This window comes from Rutilus rutilus, assembly GCF_951802725.1.
Source record: "Rutilus rutilus genome assembly, chromosome: 19".
NCBI lineage: Eukaryota > Metazoa > Chordata > Actinopteri > Cypriniformes > Leuciscidae > Rutilus > Rutilus rutilus.
The window spans coordinates 25,739,931-25,767,090 of record NC_140232.1 but is presented as its reverse complement, the minus strand read 5'-3'; the positions used below and the strand labels follow the sequence as shown (position 1 = coordinate 25,767,090).

The window sequence follows — 27,160 nt, the reverse complement described above, 5'->3', positions numbered from 1 at the left end:
AATAAATTTCGATTACATGGGGACTTTAAATATGCCTTTAGTATACCACTAAACCACTGCATAAAAACGGACTGAATTTTATTGCAAGTAGTTGGCAATAAGATACAGTTTTTTGCAATACAAACACACACTGTGTGCTAAAAGTAGCCTAATATTGTGAAATAATATTACAATTTAAAATCACTGTTTTTATATTAATTTAATTTAAAATGTAAGTTATTCCTGTGATGGCAACGCTGAATTTTCAGCATCATTACTCCAGTATTCAGTGTCACATGATCCTTCAGAAATCATTCTAATATTCAGATTTTTTCAGGATTCTTTGATGAATGGAAAGTTCAAAAGAACAGCATCTATCTGAAATAGAAATCTTTTATAACAATGTAAAAGTCTTCCAGCATCAATCCTCCACCTCAATTGGACTTTTCTTTCCTTATTTAGATATAGGGAGGTTTTAAGTGTTATACTTGAGCAAGCCAAATGCTTTTATATCACTTTGGTGAACATGAACTTTTGGATGATCCATAGGTCAGCGGCCATATAAAGCTCTTATGACGTGAGAGACAGGCGGTACAGTCAAAAAAAACGAGTCTGCAAAGGTGAAAGCAGATGATCAGTGAAGGTAAATACCGAAGGGAGATATTAATCCTGCATATGAAAGATTCCCCTCATTCCTGGAGCCTTAGCGAGCTGCAGCTGGCAGTGATTATAGCATGATTCACTTTAGCTGCACATAGAGGCTGCTTGTAAAAATATGAACAGTATAACTGTTTCCTGAGCTTGTGCTGACAGCAGCTCCCAGGGGAACGCTGCCGCCGTGCTCTCGCAGAAACACATGCGCCTCACGTCACGTCAGCGACTATCGGAACGGCTTTCCTGCATACAAACACAAGCTAGCCCGCTAACGCTAATTCCTTTGCTGCATGCCTTGTGAAACATGTTAGTGCACTAGACTTTGAGGCTGTGTGAGGAGAGCCCTGTGACTCATGGGGTTACATCCGAGCACATTTAAAACAATTTGTGGATTATTAATTTTTTTTAATGCACTTATGATGAAACCAAGTCCTCGGAATGTGAATTTGGCTAACAGTGAAAAACGACATAATGGTCTAACAGATGTAACAGCCAAGGAAGTCCTTATCAGATTCTGGGCAAATGAACAATGGGAAACATCACTCCCACATGAGGCCTGGAACATAAATAAAAACCAATTATCATGTCATTGGTGTCCAAATTCTACATTAGCGCTTTGCTAGGTCTTAAATCTGTGGATACAAAAAGACAATTTAAATGCTATTTATTATGTGTATGTTTAAATGCACATGCTTTAAAGGTGCACTCATGACGAAAGGCCTGTGCCTTTTCTTTTAAAATAGCCACTATGCTTTAGTTAACGTCAAAGCAATTAACATAATTTTTTATTGTCAGTTGCACATGATATTAAGGGCAGGGACATTCTCATTATAGAGAGCAATTAATTGGACAAAAATTGGTGTAGCGCAGGACGAGTCATCAGGTTCATTTTCCTTGATAAGAAAGACTAAATATTAATGTGTACAATACTGATCAAAGTTTGGGGTTGGTGAGATTTAATGTTTTTGTAAGAAGTTTCGGTTACACATTATTTTAAGGTGTCATTGTTACAATGTAATTAAATATTTAAGTACTGAGTAATATTAATTAACAACATGTACTTACTATAGGGTTAGGGTTTGGTTGAGGGTTAGTTGCGTGTAATTATGCATAATTTGCTGTTACTACTATGGTAAGTACATGTAACATACAAGGACACTGTAAAATAAAGTGTTATCAAAGTATAACCCAGTAATATTGTGAAATATTATTACAATTCCAAATAACTGTTTTCTATTTTAATACATTTTTAAATTGTATTTACTCCTGGGATGCAAAGCTGAATTTTCAGCATCATTACTCCAGTCTTCAGTGTCACACGATCCTTCAGAAATAATTCTAATTTGCTGATTTGGTGCTCAAGAAAGATTTATTATTACTATCAATGTTGAGAACAGTTTTGCTGCTTAATATTTTTGTAGTTACTGTAATAAATCTTTTTCAGATTTCTTTGTTCAAAAGAACAGCATTTATTTACAATTGTTTTTCACAGTGTAAATATCTTTACAGTCACTTTTGATTCATTTATTGTGTAATTGGTGAATAAAAGTATACATTTCTTTAAAATAAATTCTTACTGCCCCCAGACTTTTGAACGGTAGTGTTTATCTTCTAAAAGTGAATTTTATCAGATCAGGAGTAGACTAGCATATATACCTTTTTTTTAATTAAGCAACAAAAGTGAACATATTTATAAATACTGATCTCATATATCATTAGCGAGACCGAACAGGCAGTAAAGTGCATTCATTTTTTTATTTCCTCTGTTCCTCAATGTCTTACATTACAGCTGTATATGTCCTCATAATATCTCTCTATAACTGTATCATGATGAGCATCTGTTAGTCATACTTCTGTTTAAACGTGCAATTCTTTGAGTTTGTTTTTGTTCTCTGTTCATTTCTGAAATTCAGAATATGACTCTTTGATGTGTGCACTAAAGGCAGAGGGCCTTGACTTAGGGGGGCAGGAACGACTTCACAGGGCCATTGGTTGGCACTTCGTGTCTTGCTGAAACTCGGTTTTGCATATTTGAAGACTTGCTTGTGACAGCTGCATCTAATGGCACTAACAAAGCCTTTATTTGTTCCATTGTGTGCAAGCATGAGCAAGCTATCATAGCTTCCCCAGAGCCATCACAGTGTACAGTAAGTCAGGGGCATGTTATGGAGAAGTGGCATCTGGAGTGAAGAACAGGCTTGTACTCAATCAAAACCAGGCTCATGACTTTCCATTATAACAAGAATTGGAATAGGATGAAGCATGTTAGAGTAAATAAAAAATAAATGAATAAAATAAATAAATAATGTTTTACTTAAGGCTATGTGACTCTTTCTAAAGTAATACTTTCAGATCTTTCGCATGGTTAAAGGTAAGATGGGGTGAGGCTCTAAAGTTCCTTTTAATAACATTCAGAAGACTCTTGTAATAAAAGTTGTATACTCCATATTAAATTTTATGGTGTGTTTTTTGGCCTGCTTATCTTTCACCATTAATCTTAATAGTTAACGTTCACTCTCTGTCTTAGGTTATCTGGAGCTTTGCTGTCTCCAGGGATCAGTCTGCTGAAGGCCGCTACATCTCCTCCACCAACACTAGAGAAGCAACAGAACTCCTCTACCAACCAGCAACACCTCCACACTCATCATAAACCCTATTCCACCTTCCACAACCTGCCTACAAGTGAGGGTACGAGACCGTACGTGTCATTTTCAGTGATTGTTTGATCGGATTTTACTGGGTGGATCTTGTTCAAGTATTCACACTGTTAATCACATTAAAAGTCCAGCACTTTATTGAACTAAATAAAAAATTTAAAAAAATAAAGAATTTTTTTTTGTATCGTATTTTATACATCAGGCTTTTATGGCTCATATAATATGATATAGAGAATATAGAGCTACTATATTTGGAAAAACACCTCAATCAGAGGCTCAAACTGAGAAAAATGTTTGTAATTTGGTGCAGTTTTTAATATGGCCAAATGTAAATCAATGAGATTAATAGCGGTATAATGCATTTTATTTTTTTATAAATAGCAGGCAACTTACATAAAATGCATTAGAGTATTAGTAGACTGTCTGATTAATATCTGCTAACTCTTTATTGTGATGGTCCCCAACAGACATTCTACTGACTATAAGTAACTTTTCATCTGCATTCCAACTTATTCTACTAGACCCGAACCCTAACACCTAACCCTAATCTAACAGTCTACTAATACTCTAATGAGAGTCAGTGAACCATCAAAATAAAGTGTAACCGAAGAGTGTGCACAAAAGGTTTTGATCATGTTGATAATTTCGAGGCCTTAGAAATTTGCATAGCAAATATGATACAGTAGGCCTTACATTTTTAACCTGATGTGCCAATTAAAAAAATCTATAATCAACACTGAAGCATTCTATTTAATAAATTTTTCATGAAATCAGTATTGATTTCATGGTGACTCCTAAGCATGTACCACTCACAGCACCCATCCCCTGCCTTTACTCCTGATTTATTGGAATATACCTGTATAAAATATCAGCTCATGAGAACTGGCATAGTCTCTGCAGTGCTCTGTGTATTAGCCAGAACATGTGGGCTGAAAGAGACGCCTGGAACCACAAGAGGAAGCTTTTTGCTCTAAAACCACCCAGTCCAAAACAGCTAAGCTGTCTGTCAAAAGAACTGCTCAAGGAGAAACGCTCAACTTCCCTGTCAGGACACAGATGTACATGTGTGTACCACCTCAAAAATCCAAGACCCCCATCCTAACGAGTTGAACACTTCTGGAAGCAAACTTGGAGAAAGAGGGAAAAGTCCAAAAATAGAAATACAAACAGGAATACTGTTACAGTCGTGGTTTTTGCTACATTGTTAAAGAGCTATTTTAAGTTTTGAATCTAAAGCCACAATTGAATGACATTTCATTCTAAAACTTATATATTGTGTTTTCTATAAATGTTTGTTTACAGATTACCGTGGTAACTTCCAGAGCTGTTTCCATTTTGGTGACAGCTACCGAATGGACCAGTCCATCAGCGGCGGTCATCAACCTGCAGAGTCTCACAGCTTCAACACAAACCCACACAACGGCTTCCACATGAGCTGTTCCACCAACACCTCTTCCACAGGTACGCAAATACATTTTGGTGAAATTTCTGGGGCAAGAGAGGTCAACTGTCAACAGTGTAGTGATGTATAAAGCACAGATCACTAAGAACTTTCACTTTCAATCTAAGAAGCTTTCTGTTAGTCAACACTGCAAATTTGTGTAACCAACTTGAACCCATTATGAAATCTGCGTGGGGATATCGTTCACCCTCACGTGAAATTCCTGATTGCGCAGATTCCTTTTGTAATGACAGGATTTCGCCTGTGAAATCTGACCGCACCTTTACCTCCACAAATCCTGTTATTATTAAGCAATATAACAAAATGAAGCACGACTGAAATGAATCTACTGTAATACGGACCAGTAATAGGCAATATGGTTAGAAACAGGTTTGCGTTTCTCAAAACTCATTAGTGGCAATGGTTTCACAATCTACCTAAGCTTAAACTTTTCGGAAATGCAGCCCTGGCTAGTTATTCTTTCCATGTTACTCAACTATTTGTCTCGTTTCACTACCCCAAAAAGTATTCTTGATGTTAAATGAGAGTATTTAAAATGTGCAAAAATTGGGCCTACCTTATCTACACTCTTAAAAATAAAGGTTCTTTATTGGCATTGATGGTTCCATGAAGAACTTTTAACATCCATGGAACCATTGCATTCCACAAAACATTCTTTATAGTGGAAAAAACGTTCTTTCGATTTTTAAAATGTTCTTCACACTAAGAAAAAAATGCTTCAAGAACTGTTCACTGAGAGGTTCTTTGGCCGACACAAAATTATTCATCTATGGCATCACTGCGAAAAAACCCTTTTAGAAACTTTATTTTGAATTGTTTACCCTTCAAGGTACCTAAAGGTACTTACTATGCGTAAAGTACTCATATGCGCTCTTTAGAGGTAGATTTAGTGATTATCTAATGGGACATTTTGTGCACATTTTCTGAGAGTGTTTAATGAAAGTATAACACATTTTTCCATATGTTCTCTTTTTCTTAATGCAAAGGTTTCAGCTTGGTGCCCGACATCATAGGGTCAGGTTGCCAGTTCTCGCCGGGCACAGAGGAAAGTGTTTTCTTTCAGGTGGGCGGCTTCGATCGCGGCTTGAGCCAAATGTCTTCAGTGTACACCGAGACGTAGAATTAAGTCATCCTGTCGGCCATCAACACAAATGTCTTTTTTATTCTTTTCTTCCATCAACGCAGTTTCAACCTGTCAGAGATTCTGTTTTTCTCAGAATTCAGCTCTTTTTTTATCCTTTCAAATGCATTATTGAATCACCTCATTGGACTGAAATATTATCTGCTTCCTTGACGACCCGAAAAGCTGCTATTCCCCTGCAATGAAGGTTAAATAATGAGGGCTCTGTGTTGTTGAGTGTGTTTATTTGTGGGATGTTATGAAATTGTGCTTTTTTTTTTCCAGTGTTTTGAAAGATATGTTCAAAGTCTCATGAGATACTCCCCTGTCGTCATCCCCGCATCACTAGTCTTAATAAATCCAGCTGGTCAGCTCTGATCCAATTGTGACTTTGGAACGGTTTGATAGAAACTTCAGAGCCACCACAGCTCATCAGTGATGAGTTCCACATTTCGCTGTCAGAGCTCTTTTTCTGATTTGTTGGCTGTTGTGTTGGAAACAATTATTTAGTGTTGCTGTGTTTTGTCAGTGAATGTTTGCAAATGTTTGTATTGCTTTGTCATTTGGTTGTCATCATCCCAGAAAAAAAAGAGTTCTTTATTTTGTGATGGTTGATGGCTTTTAATATCCACCACACTTTCAACATATGTAAAAAATGTACAGTTTGTTTAATATTAATGATGTCAATCTCTCAATCTCTGAAAATAAATGACTCTTGAATATTGCAGTCTAATGCTCATCATTGTATGGTTTAGGTATGGTAATTATGTCAAGAGCTTGACTAATCAAACATGGCGTTACTCACGTTGAATATCATTAAACTCTGTTAAAATACTATAAAATATACTGGGCACTCAAATGGCAAGACATTTAGCAAATGATGTGCATATGTTCCCTAAACTTTATTAGAAACTAGTCTCAAACATATGATGGACTGAGACGAAAAAAAAAAAAAAAAAAAACGTAAGATTTGCAGACTATTGTTAGGGGAAGTCTGCCCCCTTTTGGAGAGGATGAGGATCATTCATCATTCACAAATCTTATAATGTACATTTAAGTTGCAAATATTTACTAAATATAAAAAATAAACGAGACCATAGAGAATACAGCAACCTAAAAGACTAAGATGGTACATTTTATTGTTTCATGTAATTAGGGCTCTACACTTAGAAGCTCTTGTGTCCTTAAAGGGATATTCAGTCTGTCCATCACAAAAAAAAAGCGATCGTGTCTTTTCAGAAAATTTGTACTAAACCTTAATTTATTAACTTTTTGAAGCGTCGAAGTGTCAGTTGCGCAGCTGTCGAGACATAAAGCTCTAAGATTTCATCAGAAAGATCTTAATTTGTGTTCTGAGATGAACGAAGGTCTCACGGGGTGGGAACGACATCAGGGTGAGTAGCCTAATTAATGACATAATTTTCGGTTTTGGGTGAGCTAACCCTTTAAGACTGTAACATTACTGTTTTATACACACTCAGGCATCATTTTTTTTTAAAAAAAGATTTTTTATCACTTTATTGTAGATGTAGGCTACAAGATTTATTTAATATTTAAACTGGACTCTCAAAGTGACAGAGATAAATGAACAAAGAAAAACAATAAATAGTAATAGTAACATGTGCAGTTAGTGCAGGATGCAGAAGTGACCGTACTTGCACGAAAGTGCAAGAAATTTTATTTTGTGCAAAATGCAATATTTCAGGACAAAATGACAACAAAAAAAACAGCCAATTTTGTTAGCCCATTAGTAAGTAATCGTTCACACTGGTGACCGAAATAATCTTTGCACATTCATAGTCATTTTCACACTTAAATGCTCATACTGTAGAGTTCTGGTTGTATTGCTTGAGTCTAGGCCTATTTGTCTTTCTTTGGTCTTCCGGAGGTAGAACTCCAGCTCTTTCCCTTCCAAGATGATTGCGTCTGCTCTGCCACACTGGCCAGGCCTCGACACAATACAGGCTGAGGAAGCAGAACATTAAAAAGCAATTCTCAGACAGAAGCACTGTGACTCTTACTAATTAAACAAAGATTTGTCTTTGACTGAGACCATTATGACTGGTTTTATACAACGTGAAAAATAAACAGATGTCAAATAAACATGAGGGAAACATAAAATGCAGTTTCTTGGTCTTGTTTCTTGTTCTAATGGGAAATGTGTCAAATGATCATAAAAATGAGAACATCCTGTGACTTTACTAAGGGTGCTTTCACACTAGCACTTTTGGTGCGCACCCGGGTTCGAATGACGTCATAGTTCGGTTCGTTTGGATGATGTGAACGCTGTTTTCCGAACTCGGGTGCGCACCCGCGAACCGTACTCGAGTCCGCTTAAAAAGGTGGTCTGGGGTACGGTTCATGTGTACTCGGGTACGATTCGCTGCTGATATGAACGCAATCGTACCAAATCGCGGAAGTGAACCGCTATTGATGACGTATAATGTGGTGCGTGCCTGCGTGCGTGTGTGTTTAACAACTGTAAAAGGGTCTATACGCTTACCTTGACGAAAACAGGGATTGACGCATGCAAGCAGAGAGATGATTTCTGCTTGCCTCCACAAAAATTGTCTTCGGCGGACATCCCGCTGTCTTTGGAACGGTTTTAATACTTTTGCGGCAGACAGACGCAAGTGTGTTTCTGTATATTTTCTTTGAAAACAAAACCAAAGGTTAAAAAAAAAGAAAAAGAAATGTGAAGCGAGCAATTCTATCCATTTTGACGCCTTTTCATAGCAGTTACCAAGCAACACGAGTACGCGCCAGCTGCAGCTTAATGATGCAAGCGTACCACGGTTCGGATGCAAATAATATAATGTGAACACAGTCCATCGGGGGCAGGGGGAGGGGGGTGCAATCGAACTCGGGTTCGGAACAGACAATCGAACCAAGTGTGAAAGCACCCTTAATCAGTTGGCGAGGTTTAAGATTTATACTGTTATGGTTATTTGCTTTGGACTATGGCTTGAATGGACTGGTGTGGATGAGTGCTGTTGAAAAAACAACTGTTTGCCAATGATCAGGGTTTTTTTTTTAAATGGAGATGATCATAATTGTCTCAAAGGATCCATGATGGGAAAAGTGTGGAAAACTCACAGAGAAGCCTGCAGGAACTGACCCTCCTTTTATGCAGTTAAAAGCTTCAAGAAGGTTTATCTGGGAAAAATTCTGATGTCATTCATGGTGGGGATTGTTGGACCAATGTCCGGGTTATTCATTGTATATCTGACTTGAATATTAGTGCTAAATTTGAAAACAATATGTATTCTTGCTTAAGATGCCATATTAACCCATATTAATATTAGCTTGAACACAAAAAGGACTACAGAGGCGACTGTCAACTAGTATGTGCGTTCTTCACCTACGTGTAAGAAAATAACTGTCTATATCAACAGGCATCAATAGTCCATTATTAATCATCATAAATCACCAAAGCAATTACAAGCTCTTTGAAAGGTTTGCATAGCATCTGTGTAAATATAATATTGGAGCTGGTGGTTTTGGAAAAACTCTTGTCATTTTTGTGTGCAATATGCATTGCAGAGGGTCCATGAACAATCTGAGGCTGAATATCTAATAATAGAAATTCTCATCTATTTATAAAGTGAGCTATATGAAATATAGCAGAGGAATGGCATAGTGAGCTTTATAACACTGCCTGTACAGTGTGCTGTCCACCAGAACAATGCAGTTCTTCACCAGGGTCTTGGTTCTCACAAGCTCATTGTTGGAGGCACTCTACACAACGTCAATAATCCTGGTTTTGCGAGTACAATCTGTGAGTTAGAGTGACACAATTAGGTGGCAAAAAAAAAAAAAAAAAAAGAATTAAAAAAAGCCAGAGAACCTCCAGAGTAGGATTTTACCAATGTCATGTTTAGATTTGGCCACAGAGAATAAATAATTCACATGGCATGATGAATGCCATGTGTAAAAACTGAAAAATGTCTATGCAACCCAAGAGACAGACATTTAAGAACAGGTCAATTCAACAGTTTTCCCTGCTCAAGCAAATTGTTTTGTTTACCAGTAATGCGTTACATCAGAGACTTGACGCAAAATTTATGAGAAACTTTCCAGGCACCACTTCCATGATCTCAGTCTAAAGGCATCTCATGGTTTTAATACTTCTAAATGCACTGACACACACACTCAGTGTCCTGACAACGAATGGACAAAATTTGTTAGCAAGACATTTGGAAGCTACCAAAATGCTCCAATTTGTCAGTTTATAACATAAAAACTTTGGCCCTCGGTCAATCTTTCACTAGACCATACTGATTTAAATTTTTTAATGGATGTCTCAATGTTTTAAAAAGTCAATACTAAAGTAATTCAATTAGATATAGTCAGTTTGTAGTTCTAAGACCTACAATCTGAATTTACTATTGGTAACCAGATGAATTAATAAATAGGACTAAAGTAAGAAATATATAAAAGAAATTCACAATTTAAATATCGCAATGTCAGGGGACCGATCTAAAAAGTTTCCAAATAATGATTACTATTATTTACTTTTATTTTTTATATAACGTCAAATAAAAAAATTGCATATTTGTGTTTGCGAGAGGGCGACTCAGTTCATACTTTATTCCTTTTCCCTCCGGTTTTACAGAGCTTGTGCCAGTGATCCCTGGAGATACCCGAAGAGTTATGAAAAACACAAACAAATGAATTTACATTACCATACTGATTATAGATGTCAGTAGGCCTAGGCTACTTCTAATGCCTAGAATTCAACGTTTTTGCTGTAGCTAATTGCTGGAAATCAGAGGTGGACAAAGTACACAACTTCCTTACTTGATTGAAAGTACAGATACTACTGGTCAAATAGTCAAATTTGTAAAGACCAATTTTTACTTAAGTAAAAGTACAGAAGTACTCGTTTTTAAAAGTACTTACATATCAAAAGTAAAAGTCAATGTATTGTTTTATTATTGTTGCATTGTTGTATGTAATACTTACAGTAACTTATGCCTCTGAATCTATGCCTGCGTACCTACCCTCATATCATTATCAAATGTATTTCTAGAACACAGTTCCAGTAGTGGGATTGAATGTGAGATTGAATAAGTGCACTCAGTAACGTCCACAATGGTTTCGGACACCCAAATGGCTGTTCCCTCAAAGAGTGCCCTATGTAAAGTTTTTTGGCTTTCAGTATGAATATGTTAGCCTTACTGTTATCTATAAGCTAGTGTGCTCCAAAACAATGACAAAATTCACATTTAGGAGACCAAACCCAACGTTGAAAATGAAAATCAGGTTGATGTCAGAATCCAACCTCAGATTGACGTTAATCTCCAACGTTGGACAGAGGTTGTATTGTGGTTGAAAATGAAAATCAGGTTGACATCAGAAACCAACATCAGTCGGGTTCTGACATCAACCCGACTTTCATTTCCAACCAAAATCATCCCCTGACTGACGTTACTACTTTCTACTCAAGGACCTTGACAGAAATGTAGTGGAGTAAAAAGTACAATATTCATCTTTCAAATGTAGTAAAAAGTTTCCAGAAAAAAATTATACTCTATGTTTTGTAGGTTCAATAACTTACTATTATGATTTTGTCTTTGTGTTGCAAAAGCAATACTGAACGATCTACAGGCTAAACAGCTGATTTGGATTATTTAATGTCAGGCCTGCTGTTTATTCACATTTCAAACACCCTTTGACACTTTTTGCGCGCATGGCATGTAGTCAGGTCTGCATAACAAAACTAGCCAAAAGTAGCCCAACGACTAGCCCAAATATCAAAACTCAAAAAATGCTATTCTCCTCCTACCTAAAATACATATTGTACAGTCACTGGTTATGCAAATTGAAAACCACTATATCATAGCGATAAAACACACCTCAAAGGCGCAGTGGCCCACAAACTTAACATCAATCAGTTTTATCATTGTTAAATATTTAGTTTCAAGGATTTCTGTTAAATATAATTTATGCAATACATTTGAAACCTTTTCCCGTGTAGGGATATGTGAGAAGTCAAGTAAAGTCACCTTTAATTAGGCTAGGCTATATAGCGCATACAGTACAGATTGTTTCAAAGCAGCTTTACAGTGATAACAGGAAAACTATGAATGTCGGCTGTTGTTCAGCTGAAGTCAGTAAATGTTGATTCAGTTCCATTGTAAATATCATCAATTATTGAATTATCACCCCGCGGCAACTGTTAGTACCCCTAAAAGAGCGTAGCCCAATCCCACGGGAAAACTTGGCAACCCTGGCGTACGTATCGTGAGAACAGCTGCAGTCAAGTTACATACATACCTGTAGTGCCATCTAGTGCACTTCACTATTGTTAATAGAAACGCACAATTTATAAGACAGATAGTAAAAACTGTTTAGCACAATTAATAACGTTCCATCCTAGAGTTATTTAAAATGATATTACACTTTATTTACATTCAAGTTGTATTGTGGTTGATGACAAAGCAGGAGATTTCACCTCTCCAAAATGCAAAATAACAAAGAACAAGACGTCACATCTCTACTAGTAGACAAGTTATACTTACAACCCAAATTAGATATGAGGTTAGTTGTTTCAACAAATCCTTTTAGTCCTGATGACTAAATATAGTCGAGGCCTGATTTCAATTTCAACAGCGAATGAAAAAATAGTCTATCAAAAAGTGTATTAAGTATTAAGACTTCTTGCTCTTTCTTGTTATGTAGCTCTGGTAGTAAAAGTTGCTGAAAAGTATAATGAGGCTGACGCAGTACGCAAACACAACTGCATTCATGGAATCAGGGAAGTCACACTCAGTGAAGAGGTTGTATCCAGTGTGAAGAGTCAGCAAGACAAACTGGACCTGTAATGAGAGGTTGTTCAACAGTCCTGTTGATGTGTTATGAATGTTTACTCTTATGGATCCTTATGGGAAAAAGTATCAACTGGCCATCTTCTAACAGGACATGTCTATTGAAGCAATTTATTTTTAGAAAAAAAAACACAAGGATTTAACAAAAGGCTCTGATAGTCTAAAAATGTGTTTTCAAATGACCAGATTAGCAATGTGTGTGTGTGTTTATGTGTATTTACCAGCTGCAGTGAGGTGAGGTAGCGCTTCCACCACAGATATTTCTGCATGTGAGGCCCCAGGGCGGCCAGGCCATAGTACGAATACATCACAATATGAACAAAAGTGTTCAGCAGCCCAATAAAAAATGCTGAAAGAATAGGCAAAAGGCACACAGTTCAATTTATAAAATACAAGATATTCTGTTAAAAAATTGTTACATTTAATGGGTCTAAAATATAAAAATCCAAGAGGCTAGGGAAAAAAAGGTGCATATTAAAGCTACACTGTGTCATTTTTTAAGTTGATTCTTAGCAAAAAAACACTTTGGTCTTTCAAAATCATATGTGCTCATTAATGTGTAATTACTTCTACCAACTAATCAAGTATTCTCGTAATCAGGCCCGGGGTGGGTAATCGGGAGAATTCCCGGTGGGCCGCTTCACTTTTGGGCCGGTCGAGGTTTTTTTTTTTTTTTCACATTTGTCACGTTAGTTACATTAGGCTACACACGTTCCGCATTCTGACACCGCAGTGCGCAGCCTCTGCATGGGTTGTACCATGTGAGGGAATTCTCCCCTTGCCTCCTATAGAGTTGGTTGGGTCCATAGCCCGTCTTTTCCAAAACGTTGCACCGCCGGCGCCTACCGATAGCTGGGCCGGCCCTACCGTAACGGTACGCGTCAGGGAGGATGGATGGGAGGAAGAGGCCAGGAGGTATGGAAGCTTGTTTCCGCCACAGAATAAAACATTTTAAAAGATAATTGCGACTTTTTATCTCGCAATTCTGACTTTATTTCTCAGAATTGCGAGATATAAAGTCAGAATTGCGTGAAATAAAGTCGCAATTGCGTGATATAAAGTCAGAATTGCTTCTTATAAAGTCTAAGTGAATTATTATTTAACCTTTACATTATTTGTTGAACCATGGTTGGCCTATTAATACAAACTACACAATAGTAAGAGCTGAACTGTTGCTTCATTTATCCAATTTGGAAAAAGTGCTAATTTGGAATTTCACCATGGAAAAAGTGGGCCGGTCTTGGGCCTGAAACTCCCGGGCTGAAAAGTGGCCCCACTCCGGCCCTGCTCGTAATCGTAGAATCTGCCATTTAGAATACATACGAGCGAGTCGCTCGAATGGCGGCAGCCATGTTGCGCCTCCATCTTGAAAATACATTAGCCAAAGAGGGACATAACTGTAAATTCAAGCTTCGCCTTTCGCGTTTTTACACTCAGTGGCACGAATGCGAGGGGGAGATTACTCGCGACTGCTGGCAGATTTGAAATAATACGGCCACCGGAGGAGTTAAAAAGCCCTCGGAATGGGAGGGGCTAGAAAGTAATATTCAGTTGGTAGTCGTAAACAATTTCACCGCTAGATGGGAGAAAATCCTACACAGTGTAGCTTTAACTAATATTGATAAAAACAGATTTTTTTTTCTACCTTAGTAACTGACTATAACGTTAACAATTTATCAGTTCAATTTGTTTTGCATGTTCAGGCACATATTTTTGACTTACATTGACCTCCCGCCACAAATTTCACTCCTGCCCACCAGTTGAAGATCATAGTTGCATGATGATACATGTGTAGAAATGTGAGTTGGCTATTCTTTTTTCTTAGGATGAAAAAGATCTATATGTGGAAATTGACAGAGAAAGCATCTTTTTTTTAAACCGCACGTCTACCCTGGGTGAAAATATCTGCACTAATCATATCTGTTAAATTAGTCAAACTCACTGTATCACTAAGCTCAATGACTTTAGAGAAGAAGAACCACCAGCATACATTGGCCATCTAAAAGTATAACAAGTAATCAACTATAAACAACTATTTGCAATACAGGAATTATTGGTTAGGCAACATGTCAAACAGACGTAATCACCCTCATTCCCAATGGACTGCGGCTATAGTCCACAGGTTGACACAGATAACTGTAGTTTGCCAGCCATGATGTGACCAAGAACTGTGGAAAGAAAAGAAAAATACACTGGTGATACCAGCAGGTCATGAGTGGATGGATCTTTTAAAGATTTGATGACTAAGTTATTTTAACAGAAGTATTTGAAATAACCATTAAAAAAATGCACCTATACTGGATTGAACTAGAGTAATGTATAATGTACCTCGTGGAACATGTAAACAGACAAACCGACCATGGCAAAGTTGTACACAATAAGCACTGCTTTTAGGTTCACTGGTTCCTTGTGTTTCATAAGTTTGGGTCCAATCCAAATAACACCAAGATAGCACAAAAATATACAGATGATCGGTACAGGAGAATGGACTAGAAGCCATGGGTCCGTCCGCTTATCTGAAATAAAATGACGGAACACAAGTAGCTTTGCATATCTGTGCATTCTAAAATGTATTATTTATATTTTATGATATGTTTGATTGTATTGTTATAATACACATACTACTACATTTAGATAGCACAGTAAAATTAATTATAATAAGTAAAAATTAAATTATAATAAATCACTTATATCTTACATACATTATAAATCACTAAATCATACCCCCATTCTCTAGAATCCAGCGGTGCATGGATTCCACTCTCTGCCACGTTGTTTCCATAGAGGACACTAATATAGGATTGCTCTATTATTAAAATGAAATTTGCAAGACTAGCATTTGACAGTAGAAGAGGGGGAATCGCGTAAAAACCAGTTGTTTTTATTATTACCACTACTACTTTTTGCTATGCAGATGAAACATATACATTTCATAAATATCCCTTCTATAATAACTCGAATTAGCATAATATTATTTATGCGTTGTTAATAAGATCTGATATAATGAAAATGCAGATTTGTATGACTACCCTGATGACGAACAAGACTGTTTGAACACAATGGTTTGAGTGAACTTATTTAAAACGTTCTTTGCTTATCCATTCTTGCAATTAGTGCAAAATCCTATTTTTAGCCTACATTGTGCGTTTTTATTTTCAACAATAATTGTTTGTACAGTATATGGATTAACCCATATTTTGATAAGTCTGCAATCAACATGAATTTACCGGTGAACTTACCTGAGGTCGAGGACACGTACAAACGTATCGCACTGTGTGGAAGAGTTCAGATCAGATGGCAACTTTGAACTTCCACAAAATTATTTGAGTAACATGGGAAATTGTGCGTTATCAGTTGAAGTGCACAGAACTAAAGAAAAACTTTGGACTGCACCCAGTTTTAACAGCTCACATTTCACAGTTAAAAGCCCCACCGTTGCCAAGTAAAACATACATATAAATCAGATTTTCTTTTCAAATAGACCAAAGGATAAAACGTTATACGTTCTGAAAATGTATAGCCTTTTTTCCACACGTGTTAGATTATAAATAATCGCACGTTCATTTAAAAATGTATGTCTTGACTCTTATTTTGACAAGCCAGTGGTAGACAGGGAAGGGCATTCAGGGCGCAGAAAATGAAATGAACATGACCATGTTATTTAATTTACCTGTTTGGCTAAAGGCTGTTAAATAATAATAATTATTAAGTATGCAGCTAAATTTAAACAAGATAGTGAGAAATATTGTACATAAATATATCATGAAATATAAGGGCAGATTTATTTAAAAACAGCTGTCTTTTATTCTGGATTCTAAAAAAATCAGGGTTATTATACATTTATTATTTACTTAAAAACATACCTCATAATTAATTATCGCTTTAAAAATAAAACAGATGTAGGTAATATGTGTTATTATATGTTACTCTCTTGACACAATAGCAAATTTACATGATAACCACATACAGAGTAGCTTCTGTCAGCAGGTTTGGCTTTAAGCTGTTGACTTTGAGGTAGAAAAGAATTTAGAGAGGCTGAGTTGTTTGGGTCCTCCATTAGTAGCAGCACTCTTTGGCTTTTTTATTTTGTTTGACTGTTTCTCATTGCTGGGTTTTCTCTTCTTTTCCTAGAGTGTGAAATGTCAGAACAGGACAATAACATATTTTTTAAATCAATACCAAGCAGTGCAAAATATAAAGCACATGCAAACTCAGGAAAACATACCTTGATGTCCGCCTTGCTTGAAGATTCATAGAGCTTCATAATCTGTGTAATTAAATACACAAGATTTACATACAAAATTACAAGTAATAACACCACATATATCAATACACATTTCTTGAACACACAAGTGAATGTAACACTAAACCATAATTGTATAACTATATCCAACAAACTCATTGAACACACAAGTGAATGTAACAATAAACCATCATTTTATAACTAATTCCCAACAAACTCATAACAAAGTCTTTCATTGTCCTATAAAGATCTTAGTAAAACTAAAACAGATTTTTTTTTTAAATTGAATTGGCCTCCTCCAGGTTAGTTTCAGTGTTATGTTAGTATTTTCATTTTAAAGTTTTAGCAATTTTGTTCTGTACTTTTGTCATTTATATATTTCTATTTCGCTTTAAATTATTTTTATCCCTGTTTTTTTTTTTTTTTTTTTGTACTTCAACTTATTTTATTGCAGTTAGTTGCCAAGGCAGGATTTATATAATATAACAAATATTCATATAATATTTATTAGTGCTGTCAAATCGATTAATCGCATCTAACAAAAAATGTTTTGTAAATATTTGTGTACATATTATATACTTACAAACTTTTATGTTAGATGCGATTAATCACGATTAATCGATTTGACAGCGCTAATATATTTATATTTTATTTTATTTCATATAGAGAAAGCTTGGCTTTGCTGTGACATCCATGACACAAAACACAAACCTTTTTAACCCCAGTGGATACAGCCGCCTCATGCAGAGCAGATTTACTGAGCCAGCAGGTCTTCTGCTCTCGCTTTCTATCTGACCAGTCAGACACACGCACGGAAAAGACAATGTAGGTTTGATGGATGTGGGAGAAAATATGAACCACCTGACAGAGAACACAGAAGACATTGATGAATATCAAATGCGCGCATTGTAACAAGAAGTGCACAACATGACCAAAGATGTAAATCATATGTTTGTTAATTAAATTTTGATCAGTTTGAAACTATTCAAAACCCAAGAACATATGATTTGGGAAAACTCCCACCTCTCCCACAAACTGCACTGAGTGAGTGTCCAGGGATGTTTCCAGCAGTTTTTGCATCATGTCACATATCAAGCCTTTATATTTACTCTCAGAGACATCAGCTTCCAAGAGCATGCTGGGTAGCTCCCACATCCCTGCCAAGAGTCCTGCAAAAGGCAAACACATGCCGATAAATACAAAATTGTGCAATTTTATTATATTTTCTGGAAGAAATTACTAATTCATCCAGTCAAAACTGCTGTTTCACCTTTGCTTGGTCTTTGAGCGAGCAGATATTCCATCTCTTCTCCGTCACGCTTACGTTCCACTATACAGGTTAGTGTTTGCTCCGCACGTGGAGCCTTTTTAACAGGCTTTCTTGGATAATTCTGCACCCCCAGCTGAGGGTCCAAGTCCTCTGATAGACACAAGTTACAGCTGTCACCGGCCACTGTCAGAGAATATGAACAGACATTAGACAGGGTTTTTAATTTGATGAGCTGATGTATGAATAATGAGAGATTTTTCTTAAACAAGACTTACAACAATTCTCTATGTCAGGAACAGAGTTATTGAGATTTGAGGCAAGTTTACTTAAAAGTCTTTTGGAGTCAATCTCTTGTTTAATGCTCACCTACAACATAAAAGACAGAAAATGTTATATATAATAGGTTATTTGACAGTTTTAAAAGGCACTCAAAGTACACTTTTAAAAGGAAGGCCACTTTATTAGGTACACCTGTTCAACTGCCCATTAACACAATATATAATCAGCCAATCACATGGCAGCAACTCAATGCATGTAGGCATGGTCAAGACGCTCTGCTGAAGTTCAAACTGAGCATCAGAATGGGGAAGAAAGGTGATTTAAGTGACTTTGAACGTGGCATGGTTGTTGGTGCCAGATGGGATTTCTGCTGTGAAATTCATATGGTAGGGTCAGAATTTGGCATAAACAACATAAAAGCATGAATCCATCCTGTCGTGTATCAAAGGTTCAGGGTGCTAAGTGGTGTAATGGAATGAGAGATATTTCTTGGCACTCTTTGGGCCCCTTAGTACCAACTGAGTATTGTTTAAATGCCACAGCCTACCTAAGTATTGTTGCTGACCAAGTCCATCCCTTTATGAACAGTGTACCCATCTTCTGGTAGCTACATTCAGCAGGATAAGACGCATCATGTCTCAAAGCTCAAATCATCTTAAACTGTTTTTTTGAACATATACTCAAAATGGCCTCCAGTCACCAGATCTCAATCCAATAGAGCACCTTTGGGATGTGGTTGAACGGGAGATTCACATCATGGATGTGCAGCCGACAAATCTGCAGCAACTGCGTGATGCTATCATGTCAATATGGACTGAAATCTCAGAGGAATGTTTCCAGCACCTTGTTGAATCTATGCCACGAAGAATTAAAGGCAAAAGGGGGTCCAACCTGCTACTACTAGGTGTACCTAATAAAGTGGCCGGTGAGTGTATATTGGTGACAGCTGTTCAGCAGTACCTTCCTAAATGCATGACAGTGGGACTGAATGGGACACTGGCTGCAGAGAGGGGATTTTGGGGTGCAGACTCTGGCCCCTAACTCCATCATAGCCTGATTAAAATCTCCAGGTCTATCTCGGTCAACAAGAGTATCAGCAATTTTCCTGAAATAGGCAAATAATCATCAATATTAAATCCAACATTGTACAACTTAGACCTAAATTTTATGAACAGTAAATCTACTTGATGGATCTTTCAGTACCATAAAGCATCTGTTACAGTGGGACTGCTGCTGTCCGCTCCTATGGCTCGAACGCGACACAGAACTCGAATGACATTTCCATCAACTGCACCCGTCACCTGGAGAACAACAAACACCATTGGAACAAACATCATTTACAGCTAAATATCCAGTGTTTGATACCCTGACAATTGATTTCAGTTGATCACACAAGTAAATAAATAAAGAACCACATTTGAAAGTGGTCCAAATCAGATGCATCAATAAAAAACAGTTACCTGTCCAAGTGCTATAGAACCAATCGCCCCGGCGGTGTAACGTCCGACCCCAGGCAACTGTTTCAGTAGTCCCGCTGTGGTCTTTGGCATCTGTCCGTTCAGTTCTGACACCACCTATTTTAAAGAATCATGCATAAAATGTCTTTATAATATGTGCAGATTACATAAATATAAAAAGGCAAACATCTAAATCTTATCTAGATTCTGCATTACTACGTTTAAACCTACTTTCTGAGCGCCTTCATGCAGCCTGCGTCCTCGAGAGTAGTATCCAAGACCAGACCACATTTGGTTCACTTCCTACAGGTAGACAACAACGCACAACTGTCTGTCAGATGCTCACTATGTCTCTATCTGTTTATTTTGTGTACGTCTATAGATTTAACTATCACCTCCAGTGTAGCTGCAGCAAGTTTTTCCACAGTCGCCCATCTCTAAAAAATAAAGACGTAGAAACAGCATAAATGTGTGGCAGCTGTGAGAGGAGAAATCACACCTGAGGAGCTTGTCTACCTTCATCCATCTGTTATAGTAGTCTATCACTGTGGCAACTTGAGTCTGTTGTAACATGATCTCTGAGACCCACACTGGCATGAAAAAAAACTAATTCATTATTTAATAATAAAAAAGATTTAGGCTATGATCAGCATGACATTAAAACCCTTTGTTTCATACCTGCATATGTCCTGATATTAACATCTGGTTCTGTCAAAGCCTGTATGGATTACAGCATAAGAACAACAATTAGGAAAAAGCCTAAAATTATAAACAGGTCAAGAAAAGGTTAGAATGTTTAAATGCAATTAAACAATTTTGTAATAGTGTTTGGAATGGTATTTCCTTCATTTTGAAGCACTGACACAACTAATGCAGCCAACATTTTGTTGAAAATGTTTAATTTAATAATTCAACTTTAACTAAACAATATACATGTTTTTTTATAGACAATTCACAGATATGTAATATATTTATTTTTAGACCTAGAATCTTTTTTTTCTGCAGTGTTAAATAATTAAAAAGTGCAGGTAGCTGTACATGATGGGCCCTTTAAATATACTGTATATGGTCAAAAATGATGTGCAATATTAGATGCCTTTACCAATGTTCTCCAGGGAAGCTCTCTCTTATTTTGATCATACCACTGCAGAAGGTGAGAGCGGAAAAGAGATATTTCAGATGGATCATGGAAAAAGTGGTATGATGAAGGCTCAGTTTCAGATGGTTCCTCTGATGGGAATAAAAAAATCAAGAAAAAACTCAAACATTTCAAAGGCAAACATGGAGTTGCCTTGAAGTCGTGTCTCTCAGTAGCACAAAGAAAACCACTCACCTTCTTTAATGGCATGCTTTGATTTCTTCTTATTGCTGGCTTTGACCACCTCTGTATTTTCTGGAGCTGCTGTCTTCCCCTTCAGCACTGCTGATCTTAACCTGCTCATAGCGCTGAACGAATCTTTCACTGCTTCAGATTAAGATCAAGCACAAACTGAAACAAGTACATCAGTCGGGGAAAAACATCAGTGTGTTAAAACTGACAGTAAGCAATGGCTTAAGAGATACAGTAAGGGACGCAATCTTTCATAACATGCAGCAGTACCGTTCCCGCCTTCTGTTTCACTTCCTGAAGGGCGGGGCGTGTTTGAACCAATAGCTGACACTGGAACGCCTCGTCACTGCATATTTAAAAAATGTTGGCGTCGTCAAAAGCCTGTTCTGAGTCTGACTGAATAATGAATCTTCAACCTTTTCAGGCCTGTTACATACACTGTATAAAAATGAGTGTTGCATTTCAACCTTGACTTATAACATGCATATAGTATCTTATTAATTTAAATAGCCTACTATAATTTGCATACTTTATTATGCTTATATCACATAACCATTGAAATCTTCTTTTTTTTAAATATATATATATAATTTAAAAAGTTTTGTAATGAACCCATATTGAAGTGAACCAAAGAAATACAGAAGACTGTTCACTATCTTTGTGACCACTTTTATTATTTTATGTATAAAAACACCATCATCAACAACAAAATACCACAAATAATTTTGTTCTTATTTTGAAGCTTGTTTTAAGCAGTGTTCAAGAATCTGACATCTGTTCCTCAAGCACTGCAGAAAAATAAGGGGAAAATGAAAGGACATTGTGATACACAATCATTTTCAATGGTCAAAATTAAGCATCAATTCAAATAATGAATTTTTTTTATTTTTCTCTCTCGATCTTGAGATTTATCAACTCACCACATGAAATGTTTAATTTATTTGATCGTAAAATGTCAGCTTGAATATCATCCATGCTTAAATGCAGTTCATCAGCATTGTGCTGTAAACAATATGAAGAAAAAAACACATACTGACTGTTTTTTAAGTGAAAACGGCATATTTATATTTCAATTTCTCCATGAGGAAAACAGCTTATAAATCATAGTAAATTACGTTTTTGAGGATGTAAAATTATAGAAAGCTTAAAGTGAGGGTTGATTAGGGGTAGGGTTAGGGGATATAATGTACAGTTTGTACAGTATAAAAATCATTATACCGTGGTCTGTCTAAATACTTGATTCTGATTGACTGGAAGGTGTGAAATAAAACCATGTAATGCACAGATAGTTCCAAGCCAGTTTAATCACCATTTTATATGAATGCACTGCTTTTATTGAAGTTCACGCACAATTGTGTATATTGCGCTGAAAACATCAATAACAGCTTTAAGTTGTCAATGTTGGCAAATGACCTTGGTATAAGCGGGATAATCCATGGCTAGCTTCACGTCGGGCGGTTCTTTGCCTCCACGTTGTGCATTACACTTGTTTGATGCACAGCTAGCTGTGGATTATCCCTTACTTATGTCAATGGAATGTCCCCATAAAAAAAGAAAACCCAATGTGTGTGTGTGTGTGTGCATGTGTGTGTGAAACAGTAAAGCAGGAAATGACCTCACCATAAAAGACTCAAACAGTGTGCTGCCCATTGCTCTGCGTACATGCTCTTCCACCACTGGGTACATGCGGACAAAATGCTAAACAGACATTACACATTAATATCGTTTTCTTGCCCAATACTGCATTTACTTATGCCAGATGCAGAATGAACATATGTGAGTGAGTGAGTGAGTGAGTGAGTGAGTGAGTGAGTGAGTGAGTGAGTGAGTGAGTGAGTGAGTGACAGAGAGTGAGCGAGTGACTGAGAGTGAGTGAGTGACAGTGAGTGAGTGACAGTGAGAGAGGGAGAGAGGGTGGATGTTTTAATTGTACCTCTAAAGCCAGGCTGGCTTGTCTCTGGGCATCTGCATGTTCCTGGTTACCCATTGCATACAGTAAGTGATGGATCACTCTGAGAGAGAGGAGTTCTTTAGATATCTCCTCACTTCTCTGTGCCAGAATCCTGTAACATTGTGTCAATATACCATACGTAATAAACACACAGATCAGCACGTCTTATATAATATTTTGCATGCTGTATGTCTTTAATGTGTCCATTTGTTTGAAGTCACTGATTTCACCTGATGGTTTTTGCAGAAGCTGCTTGCAGGAGGAGCACAGGGAGCCAATCAGTCGTTTTGGCCACCTCTGTATCTAACAAAACACTCAAACTGTTTCAGCTGAATCTCAAATACAACACTGGACTCTCAGATTTATGACTCTCATGACAGACAAATCAACAACTGTGAAAGATGTTAATTCAAGACACAATCCATGTTTGTTTCTCATCTCATCTGGGTCTGCTCCAAATAAATTTACAAAGCCCAAAAGGTAACAACTGAGAGGTTAAATTCATGATGTCTCCACGCTGCAATGTGGTCATAATTCAAAGCAGTATTGTTATTGGAGAACAACAAGTTTCAGTTGCAAAAAACAAATACCCTGGCAGTTACACAACTTTTATGCCTTGCTTTAATTAGGAGAAAATGAGCAACAGACCATACCATCCAGAATCTTGTGTTTGGGGTTTGTCTCTTTAGCTGGTTTGAGAAAAGCCACCAGACCCCTGAGCAGAGCTGGTCTAACCTCTGATTGCATGAGCTCTGTTATCAGTTCTATGGCTGGAAGTCAAATAAAAGCGAAAATGAAACAGTGAGCTTCACAGAAGGGTAGACAACAATGCCAAATTTGAAATGCGCACTTGCCTTCATATTGTACTTCTAAATGGAGGGACCTCAGCCGATTCAGTAAGGGTTCCACTATGCTATGATGGGCTTCTTTTATAATGGGCTGCACAAAAACAAAACAAAAATGATATGCATGACATCCCATATATATGATCTAAAACTATTTTAAAACAATTTTATTTTTCTAGTTCTTACAGTATATACTTATTTATCATAAATGCAGTTTTCATGAGCTCATCATACTATTAGTAAGACTATTTCAAATATTTGTACTTTTAAATTGATGATTAAAGTGAGCTGTAAAAAAGCTAATAAGTGATATAAAATAGTGATCAGTTATAGCACATACAATGTATACTTTTCACATATTAATGTTAATTTAAATATTGATGTTTAATAAAAAAGATAATGTTACACAAACACAGTAGTGGCAAAAAGTGATGTATGGCCTAGGAAAATTGACATCTTAACCTTTGGTTCCAATATTATTTAAAAAAGTGTTAAAGATTTTATAAGCATATTGCTTCATGTTTGGAGTCAATTGTTTTATTTGTGATAACGCAACGAAACATAAAAATAAAATTGTCCAGGTGGTCAATTATGGACATGCAAAAACAAGAGAGTATATTATTAAGATTAGTATTATGTTGTAGTCAATGTACCTGTATGATTTTTCCCGTGAGCTTTTTGTTTTTCTATGCATTTTTTTTAGCATTGTAAAATAAAAGCTATAGCTTGCCTTTTTTTTTTTTTTTTATATATAATTTTGTCAGATATTAAATACCTTAACCATGTTTAGTGTTATGTTCTTCCCTCATTTCTCAAATATTCTAAAAAATATAAAATATTTCCCTCATATTTTAATGGTTTAATCAAACTTCTAGGGTCATTAAAAACAAATAGCCCCTCTGGACATCACTTTTGGCCACTACTATAAATACATAATATACAATAGTACTGTTTTTTTTTTTTTTACAATTAAAACAATTCCTCAGGTGTTGATTGTCATCCTGCGACACTGCTGTACCTGAACTATACGTAGAATCTGTAAAACAAGCTGCTGTGTTCTTGGTAAGGTGCAGGCCAGCAGGGCGATCAGGCCCTTGTACACCTGATTCTGGTATTTGGGGTTTCCATGGGCCAAAGACTCTAGCAGGGCGGCGGCGGTCCCCTGAGTCCCCTCCGTCTTAGACTTGGCCAAACATTCAGCCACAGCCTTCACACCTGTCAATCAGAGAAGAACAGATGCGAGAGCTGAAATAGCTAAGAGAAAATAAGCCTGTGTGTGTGTAAAGTTGTCAGAACTTGCCTGTCAAAATCCCCAACCTTCAAAACATATCCAGATTGGATCATGCAAGGTTTCAAACTCACAATATTTTATGGAAATGCTGCAAACTCTCATTCCTTAAAATGTCAGGAATGAAAAATGAGCTACAGTAGAACTGTTTGGCTGTTTGGCCGTTTGTGCAGTGTGAGTACCGTAGCTTTCACAGATAAGCTCTTTATATTTTTGGCCCGAGTTGGCGATGATCTGGAGCAGGTGAAGAGCCTCAGTCTTATCCTCTTCTTTGAGTTTGTCTTGCCCGAGAATCTCAAGCAGGGTCAGCACTCCACCCACCTCCAGAAACTCCATCATGTACTGATGACTGATCATCATTACATGAAACAAAAGGATACCATGTTAGGAAAGAAAGTGTTTCTGTTTTCTGGTGCGTGTGTATTTGCTTTTATTTACTGAAAAGTTGTCAATTTGCATTACATTCTGCATTATTTTTGTCTTGTTTTGAAGTTTTACTGCTAAAGCTGAGCTTTTTATTGTGTAAGTTACAGTGATGTAATATACAGTTTATTGTAGGATTTTAGATTCTTTTTTACTTTGCATATTTATCCTCTAGTACTTAAATTATATTAGTCTTTTACCTGCTATTGGCAGAGAGGAAAACACCCAATGCTCTCAGCTGAAGGTCTAGACAGGATCCAAACATGTAGCTGGATCAAAAAAAAATTAAGGATGCATAAATGGCATGACTGAAAGTTTTAGTCTGAGATTCAGGAGCACAGATGGGTTAAGCTAAGCATGACCATATGCGTGGATACGTTAGTCTAATCCAGGCAGTGAGCCGAGCAAGGAACAGGCTGGCAACTTGAGCAAACTCAAGCTCCAGTTCAGGGCATGTCTTTCCTGTGTTCTTGGCCAGAAAGTCCCTCAGCATTCGACTACGCACCGTCTTACTGCCCTGGTCCCACTCATGGAGGAAACACATCACCTGACTGATGGATGTCTGCTCTTTACTGCTAGACATGACTCAAGCATTTCACAGACTGTGGAGAACGATGAAAAACATGAGCTAATGTAACATACAAACATATTTGAGCTGTACTTTTGGAAATTATAATTAATAGATTTGGATCATAAATTTTAGATAGCCTATATTTAATAGATTAAGATTAATAAAATCACAACACATAAAAAAATGCGACAACTTGAAGGCTAACTTACCCCCGAAATAAGTATTATGGGATAGGCCTAGTGTTTGTGAAAACTAACCCCAGTCTCCCTAAAATGTCGATTAAGATAAGCTCATTTAATGTCTGAACATAAAACGGACATTAAACGAAGAATTACACCACCAAAAAAAAAAAAAAAAAAAACTCAGTTACCGCACATTGTCAGTTTCTCCATTACAAATAGAAAGACGCGAACGTAATTAATTTTTCAGTATATATGTTTTGTTTACGGTAATAAAACAGCTTTCGTCGGATTACGGTTGTTTCCCATTTGCTGTAACGCACACTCAAAAAAGAAAATTAAATTCGTTAACGTTTACTTTAGTATACAAATCTTAACAGTTTTATGTTTTGTTTAGCAGGTAACAGCTATCTATGATAAAACCAAACTCACCTTCACTTCCGCAGATGTTTGCGGTTTCCATGGTTGCTGAAGTTTACGGTGTCCGTTTGGGAACATTCGAGGTCAGAGGTGTGAATTCATGTTTATAACAGAATCAATGAATTGATTATTTACTTTATTTCTTAGTTCTCTTTTACTTGAAGTGGAGTGAATTAGTTCTCTTTGAGATGAATCAGAGGGG

At 36.8% G+C, this 27,160-nt stretch overlaps 4 protein-coding genes across 6 annotated transcripts in view; 1 reads left to right on the top strand and 3 right to left on the bottom strand.

Moving 5' to 3' along the window:
* Window positions 1-6,598, top strand: part of glis1b (GLIS family zinc finger 1b) — a 76,657-nt gene extending 70,059 nt beyond the window's left edge. Inside the window, exons 9-11 of the mRNA XM_084389901.1 lie at window positions 3,161-3,321; window positions 4,593-4,751; window positions 5,739-6,598. Of these exons, the coding sequence (XP_084246027.1) occupies window positions 3,161-3,321; window positions 4,593-4,751; window positions 5,739-5,872 (454 nt within the window). The 3' untranslated portion in view covers window positions 5,873-6,598. The remainder of the gene's footprint in view (window positions 1-3,160; window positions 3,322-4,592; window positions 4,752-5,738) is intronic.
* Window positions 6,599-11,860: 5,262 nt separating this feature from the next.
* Window positions 11,861-16,118, bottom strand: elovl8b (ELOVL fatty acid elongase 8b). The gene is made up of 8 exons (XM_084390477.1): window positions 15,942-16,118; window positions 15,427-15,492; window positions 15,031-15,218; window positions 14,790-14,870; window positions 14,645-14,701; window positions 14,425-14,539; window positions 12,924-13,051; window positions 11,861-12,693 (listed from the first exon to the last, which is right to left on the bottom strand). Exons 2-8 carry the CDS (start codon window positions 15,482-15,484, stop codon window positions 12,526-12,528), a joined length of 795 nt encoding a protein of 264 aa, XP_084246603.1. The 5' UTR covers window positions 15,485-15,492; window positions 15,942-16,118; the 3' UTR covers window positions 11,861-12,525.
* Window positions 16,119-16,482: 364 nt separating this feature from the next.
* Window positions 16,483-21,610, bottom strand: mutyh (mutY DNA glycosylase). Of its 2 annotated transcripts, none has more exons than XM_084390475.1 (16): window positions 21,552-21,610; window positions 21,285-21,440; window positions 21,054-21,181; window positions 20,630-20,669; window positions 20,468-20,541; window positions 20,347-20,388; window positions 20,183-20,254; window positions 19,955-20,068; window positions 19,698-19,795; window positions 19,455-19,599; window positions 18,491-18,581; window positions 18,216-18,398; window positions 17,969-18,114; window positions 17,657-17,806; window positions 16,928-16,969; window positions 16,483-16,829 (listed from the first exon to the last, which is right to left on the bottom strand). In XM_084390475.1, exons 2-16 carry the CDS (start codon window positions 21,391-21,393, stop codon window positions 16,698-16,700), a joined length of 1,566 nt encoding a protein of 521 aa, XP_084246601.1. In that variant the 5' UTR covers window positions 21,394-21,440; window positions 21,552-21,610; the 3' UTR covers window positions 16,483-16,697. The 2 variants fall into 2 exon arrangements, with proteins under 2 accessions (XP_084246601.1, XP_084246602.1); XM_084390476.1 differs by having other exon boundaries at window positions 21,054-21,095.
* Window positions 21,611-21,931: 321 nt separating this feature from the next.
* armh1 (armadillo like helical domain containing 1) lies at window positions 21,932-26,500 on the bottom strand. Of its 2 annotated transcripts, none has more exons than XM_084388686.1 (11): window positions 26,166-26,500; window positions 25,989-26,057; window positions 25,548-25,714; window positions 25,096-25,292; window positions 24,087-24,171; window positions 23,886-24,002; window positions 23,463-23,535; window positions 23,215-23,344; window positions 22,902-22,979; window positions 22,202-22,283; window positions 21,932-22,069 (listed from the first exon to the last, which is right to left on the bottom strand). In XM_084388686.1, exons 1-11 carry the CDS (start codon window positions 26,369-26,371, stop codon window positions 22,041-22,043), a joined length of 1,233 nt encoding a protein of 410 aa, XP_084244812.1. In that variant the 5' UTR covers window positions 26,372-26,500; the 3' UTR covers window positions 21,932-22,040. The 2 variants fall into 2 exon arrangements, with proteins under 2 accessions (XP_084244812.1, XP_084244813.1); XM_084388687.1 differs by having other exon boundaries at window positions 21,942-22,069; window positions 23,463-23,529.
* Window positions 26,501-27,160: the final 660 nt, after the last annotated feature.

Coding starts and splice junctions, on each gene's coding strand:
- elovl8b (XM_084390477.1), bottom strand. CDS start 15,484: ATGGAAACAACGTGGCAGAGAGTGGAATCCATGCACCGCTGGATTCTA. Junction 14,540..14,644: donor TCATTGAGCTTAGTGATACA/GTGAGTTTGACT, acceptor TTCCACATATAG/ATCTTTTTCATCCTAAGAAA. Junction 12,694..12,923: donor ACCTCACCTCACTGCAGCTG/GTAAATACACAT, acceptor CTCTCATTACAG/GTCCAGTTTGTCTTGCTGAC.
- mutyh (XM_084390475.1), bottom strand. CDS start 21,393: ATGAGCAGGTTAAGATCAGCAGTGCTGAAGGGGAAGACAGCAGCTCCA. Junction 20,542..20,629: donor TAATATCAGGACATATGCAG/GTATGAAACAAA, acceptor TTTTCATGCCAG/TGTGGGTCTCAGAGATCATG. Junction 16,830..16,927: donor CAAGCAAGGCGGACATCAAG/GTATGTTTTCCT, acceptor TTCACACTCTAG/GAAAAGAAGAGAAAACCCAG.
- armh1 (XM_084388686.1), bottom strand. CDS start 26,371: ATGTCTAGCAGTAAAGAGCAGACATCCATCAGTCAGGTGATGTGTTTC. Junction 25,293..25,547: donor GCTTATCTGTGAAAGCTACG/GTACTCACACTG, acceptor TCTGATTGACAG/GTGTGAAGGCTGTGGCTGAA. Junction 22,070..22,201: donor TAAATTAAACATTTCATGTG/GTGAGTTGATAA, acceptor ATTTTTCTGCAG/TGCTTGAGGAACAGATGTCA.